At 42.2% G+C, this 10,315-nt stretch overlaps 1 protein-coding gene across 2 annotated transcripts in view; it reads right to left on the bottom strand.

Moving 5' to 3' along the window:
- Window positions 1-5,396: 5,396 nt before the first annotated feature.
- The window catches only part of vcp (valosin containing protein), a 57,765-nt gene continuing 52,846 nt past the window's right edge, over window positions 5,397-10,315 (bottom strand). Inside the window, exons 15-17 of one of the 2 annotated variants that reach the window (XM_072497122.1) lie at window positions 8,936-9,087; window positions 8,664-8,833; window positions 5,397-5,927 (exon numbers count right to left, since the gene is read on the bottom strand). In XM_072497122.1, the coding sequence (XP_072353223.1) occupies window positions 5,822-5,927; window positions 8,664-8,833; window positions 8,936-9,087 (428 nt within the window). In that variant the 3' untranslated portion in view covers window positions 5,397-5,821. The remainder of the gene's footprint in view (window positions 5,928-8,663; window positions 8,834-8,935; window positions 9,088-10,315) is intronic. The other variant, XM_072497123.1, reaches the window with a different exon arrangement.

Raw genomic sequence — 10,315 nt, 5'->3', positions numbered from 1 at the left:
GGTTGACCGTAAGGGTGGCACACCACTCATCGTCCAGATCGATGCTGTATACCGATAGAGGCTGGATTCTTTGCTTCGGGGGCACCCTGTTTATTGTAATGATACGGACTCGAAAAGGCGCCTTTGGGTCCTTGGTGTCAATATCGGGTAGCAGGTCCGAATTGGGCTTGGTGACCGTGGGTTGAATGGCCCGGACATTCCTGCAATGCTGGCGGGAGCGGCGAGAGTTGGCAGGCTGAGCTGATCTGCATAAAGCAGCATAGTGGCCTAGTTTGCCACATCGCAGGTATCGTCGGGATTTGGCAGGACATTGACGCTTTAAGTGGGCGGAGCCACAGTTGCCGCACGTTGCAGCGTCAGTACGTTCACTGCTCCACCGCGCATACGTTGTGCGCGCCTGCGCAGTACGTTCGTCGACATCGCCGTCCCCTCGTTCGGTGCAAAAGCGCGCGAAATGCCCGCCCTCATCCAGGCTGAGGCCCTGGCGTTGCTCGATTGCTTGGACCCGGTCTGCCTCGTGGGGACCTTGTCGCGCCATTTCAGCCGCTTGGATGTGGGAATACCGACTAGTGGCGTGTTCATGTAGCATGCAGGTCTCGATGGCAATCGCTAGGGAGAGCTGCTGGCGTAGGGGGTCCGACTGAACACCGAAAACGATCTGGTCGCTTATCACAAGAGTCGGAGGTGGACCAGTAATTACAGGACTGCGCAAGGATGCGGAGGTGGGTGAGAAAGGACTTGAAAGGTTCATCCTTACCCTGCAAACACTGTTGGAATACATAGCGCTCAAAACTTTCATTCACCTCGATGTCGCAGTGACTGTCAAACTTGAGGACCATCTTGAATTTTGATTTATCTTCACCATCAGCAAAGGTGAGAGAATTGAAAATGTGGATGGCATGGTTCCCGGCCGTGGATAGGAAGAGAGCGATCTTCCTGTTGTCAGAGGCAGCTTTCCGGTCTGTGGCTTCAAGCAAGAGCTGGAAGCATTGTTTGAATATCTTCCAGTTGGCCCCTAGGTTACCGGTGATGCGGAGCGGCGGCAGCGGGCGGACGCTGTCCATTTTGCAGGATGGCTGTATGCTGGTGGAAGGCAGATCACTTGCAGGTAGGTCTAAGAAGTTCTAACATCCCTCAACTACTGGTACCATGATGTGTTGGGTGCTTTAGATCCGTGGAACACATACAGGCTACCAACACTTAAAATAGAACACTATTTTATTAAGCTAGAAACTGTTGAGCATACTTTCACTATGGGTCAACACGATGTTAGATAAACTAAAGACCTATGCCTACCCTAACCAGTCTATGCACTCAGCACATGGTGAAGATCTGTGCTGTAAGCTGTGTCCTTTTGAGGCTGCACCCCGAATGAGCGGGAAAACTGATGCCCTGTCTTGGTAGTGAGTGTGCTCTAACTGGTGATTGGCTGCGGTGATGTGTGTTGATTGGTCTTGCTGTGTGTCCATCAGTGTGTGTCTGCACCATGATATACCGGTGTATATTGTGAGTTATCATAAATCCAGACTCCCACAGCTACGTTTGACTACACCTCCTTTTCATTCTGCTTCACAAAAGCACTCTATTCCATTCTCCAGTTCCAGCACATCTCTGATGATGATGCCACCTTCAATTCTAGTACCTCGTTTTCCTCCCTCAAACAAGGATGTCTCTCCACCATGATCAACAGGGCCCTTGACGACTCTGTTCCATTTTCTGCTCTCATCCCTTCCTTTCCCTCCCAGAACCCTGTAAGTGCTCCCTTGACCTCACCTACCTCCACATTAAATAGGTCATCCTCCACCACGATGCTGCCATCAAGCATTTAAAGATACAGTCCCTGATCAACACGTGGGCCAACTTAATCAATAACCCCTTGTCCTTTCCAATGGCACCTTTACATGCAGACACAGGAGACGCAACTCCTCCCTTCCCACCATCCAGAGTCCCAAACACTCATTCCAGGTGAAGTAACTTACTTGTACTTAGTTGAATTTAAGTATGTTCACTGTTCATGATACTATCTTCTCTATAATAGGGAAACATCACCATTCATAATAATAATCTTTATTGTCACAAGTAGGCTTACATTAACACTGCAATGAAGTTACTGTGAAAAAGCCACTAGTCACCACACAGCAGCACCTGGTCGGGTACACTGAGGGAGAATTCAGAATGTCCAAATTACCTAATAGCACGTCTTTCGGGACTTGTGGGAGGAAACCAGAGCACCTGGAGGAAACCCACACAGTGACGGGGAGACCGTGCAGACTCCGCACAGACAGTGACCCAAGCTGGGAATCTAACCTGGAACCCTGGTGCTGTGAAGCAACAGTGCTAACCACTGTGCCACCCAGTCCACAAATGTGACCCCAAGCTTTCGATCAAATTTCATCTTCCATCCACTCTGATCTTGGTCTCCTTATACGATTCCTCATCTTTTGATTAGGCACTTTACAACATTCCAAATTCAACAAGAGTTCAACAATTTCAGACCATAACCTCTGTCCCCATTATTTCCAGTAGCAGCTGTTCTTGATTCTGCTACTTCCATTTACACCTTATGTAGATCCATCTTTTGTTTTACTTGAAAACTACAACTGGCCATGTTATTCCTGCCTTAGGAGTTCTCAATCCTGATTTCTGGTGAAACAAATAGATTAAGTTTTCAATTTCATAGGGCCAGCATGGTGGCGCAGTGGTTAACACTGCTGCATCACGGCGCTGAGGTCCCAAGTTCGATCCCGGCCCTGGGTCACTGTCCGTGTGGAGTTTGCACATTCTCCTCGTGTCTGCGTGGGTCTCACCCCGCAACCCAAAAGATGTACAGGGTAGATGGATTGACCACGCTAAATTGACCCTTGATTGGAAAAAATGAATTGGGTATTCAAAATTTTTTTATTTAATTAAATTTTCTATTTCACCATTGCTCATTTAGAGGTGTATAATCAGCCAGGGTGAAAAATAAGCCCTACTCTAATCTGAAAGTCAAATAAAATTTTAAGTTTCCTCAACATTGGGCAGCCCGGTAGCATTGTGGATAGCACAATTGCTTCACAGCTCCAGGGTCCCAGGTCCGATTCCGGCTTGGGTCACTGTCTGTGCGGAGTTTGCACATCCTCCCAGTGTGTGCGTGGGTTTCCTCCGGGTGCTCCGGTTTCCTCCCAGAGTCCAAAGATGTGCAGGTTAGGTGGATTGGCCATGATAAATTGCCCTTGGTGTCCAAAATTGCCCTTAGTGTTGGGTGGAGGTGTTGGCCTTGGGCGGGGTGCTCTTTCCAAGAGCCGGTGCAGACTCAATGGGCCAAATGGCCTCCTTCTGCACTGCAAATTCTATGAAAAAAAACTTTCATTTAAGATGAACTGAAACAATCTTATCCTTGTATTTTGTTTGTTTTAGCAACTGGCATACTTTGTGCTGATCAAAGAATTTGAACGCAGAGAAGAGGTTAAACTATAGAATTTGTAATCTAAAGAAAATAAATATCAAAACTATCTTTAGCAAATAGATGTATCCTCATAACATCACAACTTACCTTAACTCACAATAAGGGTCGCCATTAAAATATCAAACTAAATCAAGTATCACAATTGAAATTTTCTTGTTCTACTTTAGGAGAGAAAAGACTATCTATAAGAAGTCTATTTGACAACAGTATATTGCAGATAACCATGCTAATCTTTTAACTTCAGTTCCATTTTTAGGGATGTATTATTGACATAACATATTAAGATAATAATTGTTTGGTTTTGCAAACATTTTGTGCCTTACAAAATCAATGCAGTGGCTCAATTTTAAATAAATATAATTTCTTACGTCAATCTTAAAACTATTTAGTCAGATGATAATCATTCCTATTTATTTTCATCTTACAAAAGGTTTTAAATTACAAGCACAACCAATTCTTTCTGCTTGAGAACATAACAATCTTGTTTAGTCACGATGTTCAAACACAATTGGATATTTTGAAAACCATCAATTACTCAGGTGGAAGAATAATTGCCACTTGGAGATCCTTGGTTGTTCATGACATTTTACTGCATTACGATCTGCTGGCTTCAGAACAGAAATAACAGGAATTGATCCCATCTGGGACACATGAATCTTGATGCTGTTAATATACATTAAAATCACTGGATTTCCCCCCAAAAGTAGTAGTGAAGTCAGAAATTAAACTTTCAAAGTACTTGGATAATACTTAACTATTATTTGGAATTTGAGACTACAGGTGCCTATTAATAGTTGCCTTTTTGAAAGTAGTGGCCACCTTTTTGAACTCCTTCGGTTTCTGCGGTGCCATTGTTAGGGCAGGACTTACGACCCAGAGATAAAGGAACAGCCATATATGTCCAAGTGAACACTGATGTGTGAGTTGGTGAGTATAATGACTACTCCAATGCTTTTGTCCTTCTTGGCAATGAAGGTTACAGGTCTGTGTAGCTAGTACATATCAGTCATAGTGAATGTTTGAACTGGTACATGGGCTGCCAAGTGAATAGTAGATACATTTTCTGTAACACAGAAAAGGCCAGGAATGTCCCAGGAGTTCTCTCTCCACTACCACTTTTCCAGACATGGTAGAAATTCTGTTTAAGGATATAAACCATCTAGGAAAGTAAACAAAGTGAAGGATTTTGAATTTAGCCGCTGAGAATTGCGCAGCCACCGGAGATCACCATGGATAGTGGTGGATGAGTGGAGCAGGATATGGATAGAAGAGTTTTGAACAAGCTGGAGTTGTGTAGGGGGGAATTCCAGAGGTATATGGAGAACATTCAAATAGTTATGTTTCAAGGTTAATAAAACCATCTCAAAGTCTCAACTTTGGTGCACACTAAACTATCATCAGAGAAATGGGAAAATAAATAGAATCTGGATTGAGATTTGTTTGGCTTACTTGTGATAAATCTGCTGAACGGTTTTAGGTTTTAATGTTTTTGAAAGGACAAATCCCAATAGAAGCTGTAGCAACTATTCTAATGGAACTGACCAGAATTCTGTATACCTCTTATCAAAAGTTGTTTTAGGTGCCAGGTATAAAGAGATCCTTGTAGCTAGAATTTATCCAGTTTTGTGAAATATTGCTAATTAATAACTATGTATTAAAAAAATTATTTTGTTCACAAATATTCAAAACCAGTTCTGCTTAGAACATTAAATATGCAATTAAATATTAAAAGCACTTTTATCACTGCTTGAAATCATTTCATTTCTCAGATTAAAAGCCATATATGATTACTGTCGCTTTAGAGGTCAATAGTCAGAGTAATGCAACACATTGAAAATAGTCTTTTATTCTGTACCAAGTCAAAAGCTGTAAACAGAAATGTTTTTCATTAATCATTTCGATGGTTTAATCTAAACTGCAGCATAAAATTCAGGCAACACACAATTAATTATTGGAGGTGCAACAATTCAGATTTTATTATCAGTTCATATTAAGTTCCTTAACATTTCAAGACTCATCTCTTTCAAACGTATACATTTATCATGTCACCTACTGAAATAAAAAAATGAAGTTCCATAAGCATTTTGTATTTTTCAGGCTACAGTTATACTCACTGCAAAAGCTGCTGAATCTGCCTCATCAATTAGAACAGAAGTTTCCCAGAAGGTAGTCATAGACTCTGCAGTGATTTAACAGTTATAACTTCACATCCAACATCAAGAATAGGTTCTTAGAAGAAACCCCTGTAACCAGATTATTGAAAGCTGCACATGCTTCTCTGACTGGACTGAAGGGGAGGAAAAGAAAAGCAACAGTCCAAGAAATGGAAATTGTACAACTTGGCCTGGTCATATTTGGTCCACAAATGTATGTTTAACCATACAGATCATCATCATTGTCTTCACTGAACATGTTTCCACCACTTCCTCCTCCAGTTCCTTGGCTTGGTCCTGCACCTGCTTGGCTACTAGATGGGAATCTGCAAGCAATAGAAGCAATTCAATAAGAGTATGAAGGTATTCGGAAGTACTGAAAATAAAGCAACACGTGGATTTTATTTACATCCATTTGATAAAATTAGGGGAGGAAATGCAATTTTACTTTACCCAAAATAAATGTTTCCAAGTTTATACTAAGCACTACATGTGGTTAGCACTATATTATATACTGAAACAGAAATTGGTTGAGTTTGTGCTTGCTCATGTTAATTTTTCTCCCCCAACATTCAGCTTTACTCATCTTCTGAAGGCGGTGACTCAAATAGCACTGGGTGTCCTTTCAGCCAAATGCCATTCTTCATTGGGAAACTTGGATAAAGTGAATGTTTGTGTATTAATTAACTAGTGATGGGAGTTTTGATCTCAGTCCTGTTCAGAGTCCCTCAATAGTGGGCAGATGGAGCTTTTTTTAACTCCATTGTTTGAAGCTGATGCTAATTCAGCTGTCGCCCCAACTACAAAAGATAATATAATCTACTTCTTTATAGAAATGCTGGTTCAACCAGAATTGCAGTAGTGTGCCCACTTCTGGATATCACCCTTGAGGAAGGATGTGAGGCACTAGAGATAATGAGGGTTTTCAGTTACTTGGATGGGGATTGGAGAAGGTGGGCTGTCCTTAAAGAAAGGTTAAGAGGAAATTTGATAGAAGTGTTTAAAAAAAAAAAGAGGCGTCTGAATGGAGTAGAAAAACTGATTGCATGGAGGAAAGGATGAAGCACTGAGGATACAGATTTAAACTGAACAGCAAAAGAACCAAAGACAACATGTGGAAAAGCTTATTACGACAGCGAGTGATTTGGATCCAAAGTACACTGCCTAAGGATATGGCAGATCCAATCATGGATTTCAAAAGGGACTTGGATAATTATAAGAGAACAATTTGTAGGTCTACTGGGAAAGAGCTGGTAAAGAAAATCTGTAGGACTATGGAGAAAGACAGAGTGGAACTAGGTTTGTCTCAGAGAGCCGGCAGGGATCTGATGGGCAGAATGGTCTCCCTGTGTTATTGTAACCATTATATGTTTCTAAGACATTCCATATTTCTTTGGCTCAACATAAAAGCGGCTACCCAGCATGTTTTTCTGATATAATGGGATTTGTTACTTGACTCCCAGTTCTAGACACAGGGGAAACATCCTCTCAGCATTTATCAGGTCAAGCCCCTATCCAGACCCCATCACAAACCCTAAGCAGATCCCAGTGTCAGAACAGACTCGTCAGATGTGGTCACAGTTTTGGTCACTTACTGTATATGTGATTGTTCAGAATCATGTTGGTTTCCACATGCTGTAGTAGTGGCACACTTCCTGCACTGCCATCCCAATCTAACATTAACTTATTTATTTAAATTAAAGTTGATAATAAGATCATGGATGATCTGACTGTAATCTTGACTTTAAATTCCTCTCTGCCCCCTATCCTCCATGACTCCCTTGTACATCAGAATCTATCCCACTCAGCCTTAAAAATATTAAGTCGCCATGCCTTCACTGCTCTCTGGGAAACAGAAATACATAGACTAATCACGCTCAAAGTAAAATTGTCTCCTCATTTCAGTCTTAAATGCGAGATTCCTTGTTTTTAATCTGTGTGCCCCAGTTCTAATCTCCCTCACAAGGGGAAACATTCTCTCAGCATCCATTCTGTCCAACCCCGCAAAATCTTATTTGTTTCAAAAGATCACCACAATTGTCTAAACTCATATAGGACCAACTTGTCCAACATTTCCTCACAAGGTAACCCCTTCACCCCAGGAATCAATCAAGTCAACTTTCTCTGTGCTGCTTCTAATGCAATTATATCCTTCTTTAAGTAAGGAGGTCAAAATTGTACACAATGCTCCACATGTCTCACCGACACCGTTTACAACTATAGCAAACCTTATTCACTTTTAGATTCCATTCAACTTACAACAACCTTCTATTTGCCTTCCTAATCATTGCAGTATCTGCATACTAACCTTCTGAGATTCATGTACCAGGACCCAGATTCCTCTGTACTGCAGAGTTCTGCAAATTCAGTCCAATAATATGCTGTTTTTCTATTCTTCCTGTCAAAGTGACAAGCTAACAGTTTCCCAAATTAAACTCGACTGCCAGATTTTGACCACTCAACCTATTCATATCCCTTTGCAGACTCATGTTCTCCTCTCCTCTCCATCTTTGTCAGCAGCAAATTTAGCCACCATACATTTGGCCCCTTGAGCCAAATATAAATAGTTGAGGCTGCAGCACTGATCATTGTGGAACTCCACTAGTTACAGCTTGCCAGCTTCCTCTTCCTGTTAGTTTACTAACCCTTTATCACTGCTAATATGTCACCGCCTGCACCATGAGCTCTTATTTCGTGGAGTAATCTTTTTTTATATAAATTTAGAGTATCCAATTAATTTTTTCCAATTAAGGGGGATAATTTAGCATGGCCAATCCACCTAGCCTGCACATCATTGGGTTGTGGGGCGAAACCCACACAAACATGGGGAGAACGTGCAAACTCCACACGGACAGTGAACCAGAGCCGGGATCAAACCTGGGACCTAGGCGCCATGAGGCAGCAGGGAGGAAGCAGGGCTAACCCACTGTGCCACCGTGCTGCCCTTTGTGGAGTAATCTTTGATGTGGATTCTTATGAATGCCTTTCCGAACATCAAGTCCATCTCATCTACAGGTTTCCCTTTCAGACAAATGACAATGAAAAATACAAAGAAAACTTGCCTGAAACTGCCAAATCCACGACTCTGCTGCAGTGTTTGTGCAAACATCTCATATTTCCGAATATCATTGTCACTGACAGACCGGCGTGCATAGCGCATAGCTTCCTCAAAATGGTCCTTGCGTATTTCAGGAACTGGATCATCTTCTTCAACCTCCTGCATTTCAAGCCACTTAGGTATTAATGAGCATCATTAAAAAACAGAAGCCAAGAACTGGTTTAGAATAAACCAGAGCAGATGTTTATATTTAATTAGCATAATGACTGCACCTACCATGGCTGAAGGGTTGCCCTGTCGTTCACGTTCTCGTCTGATCTCACTTTCAATAGATTCTCTGATTGCAAGCTTACAAGCTCGTTGACAGATCTCAGTTAAATCAGCTCCAGAAAACCCATTGGTGGTCTTAGCCAAATACTCCAAGTCAACTTCCTACAAATAAATTATATACATTAACTGGGTAACTTGCAAGTGTTAACTGAAACGTCAACCTCAATGAATGTTACTTTAGAAGGTGCTTACTAACCTCGGAAGTAGTTTTTAAAAATGAGACTTTAAACTCTGTATTCCGTTACCAAGCAATATAGCCTTGCGTATGGTTTGTACTTATCACAACTTTTATCATACTGTAACGGCCCATGCAACGACACAGGTACATTGTCTCAAAACCGGTAACCTCAGGCCGAGGTCGTAACAGGTTTCAGATCTTGCCAGATTTAAGGTTGGGCAGTTTTGGACAAACCAGGTCAGGTTGTCAAGATTCACTCAGAGCATAGGAGGAGAGCTGCAGGCAAAGCAAATAACTCATCCAGCCCAGTGCCAAACCATACCAATTGACAAGTTAGTTTTTTTAAATTTTGCATGACACATTCTAAAAGTGACCAGTTTTTGAACAACTCTGGTTTGTGCATAGCCAGTTTTGAGACACTGTACCTGTAATTACATAACAGCAATCTGTTATTCTAAAGAAACTTTTTTAAAAAAATAATAAATTTAGAGTACCCAATTCATTTTTTCCAGTTAAGGGGCAATTTAGCGTGGCCAATCCACCTAGCCTGCACATCTTTGGGTTGTGCGGGTGAAACCCATGCAAACACAGGGAGAATGTGCAAACTCCACATGGACAGTGACCCAGAGCCGGGATTGAATCTGGGACCTCAGCGCCGTGAGGCAGCAGGGCTAACCCACTGTGCCACCGTGCTGCCCTTATTCTAAAGAAACTTACGCAAAAGAAATTTTATCAGGTGCTCAAAAAACGTTATCTGCTCCAATTAGTTTAAAGAAACCACCTGAGTAAGAATATACGAACAAGCAGGAGGGTGGCACGGTGGTTAGCACTACTGCTTCATAGCACCAGGGACCTGGGTTAAATTCAGGTCACTGTCTGTGTGGAGTTTGTACGTTCTCGGTGTCTGCATGGTTTCCTCCAGGTGCTCCGGTTTCCTCCACCATCCAAAGATGTGCCGGTTAGGTGCATTGACCATGCTAAATCGCCCCATAGTGTCAAAAAGGTAGGCGGTTACTGGGATAGGGTGGGGGCGTGGACCTAGGTTGGATGCTCTTTCAGAGGGTCAGTGCAGGCTCAAACAGCTGAATGGCCTCGGCCTGCACTGTAGTGATTCTATGATTCTAGGGTAGGCCATTCAGTCCCTAGAG

This window comes from Scyliorhinus torazame, chromosome 3 (assembly GCF_047496885.1).
Source record: "Scyliorhinus torazame isolate Kashiwa2021f chromosome 3, sScyTor2.1, whole genome shotgun sequence".
In the NCBI taxonomy this organism is placed as follows: Eukaryota; Metazoa; Chordata; class Chondrichthyes; order Carcharhiniformes; family Scyliorhinidae; genus Scyliorhinus; species Scyliorhinus torazame.
Note: the sequence above shows the minus strand (reverse complement) of the source record. Positions and strands in the feature narration are given on the sequence as shown.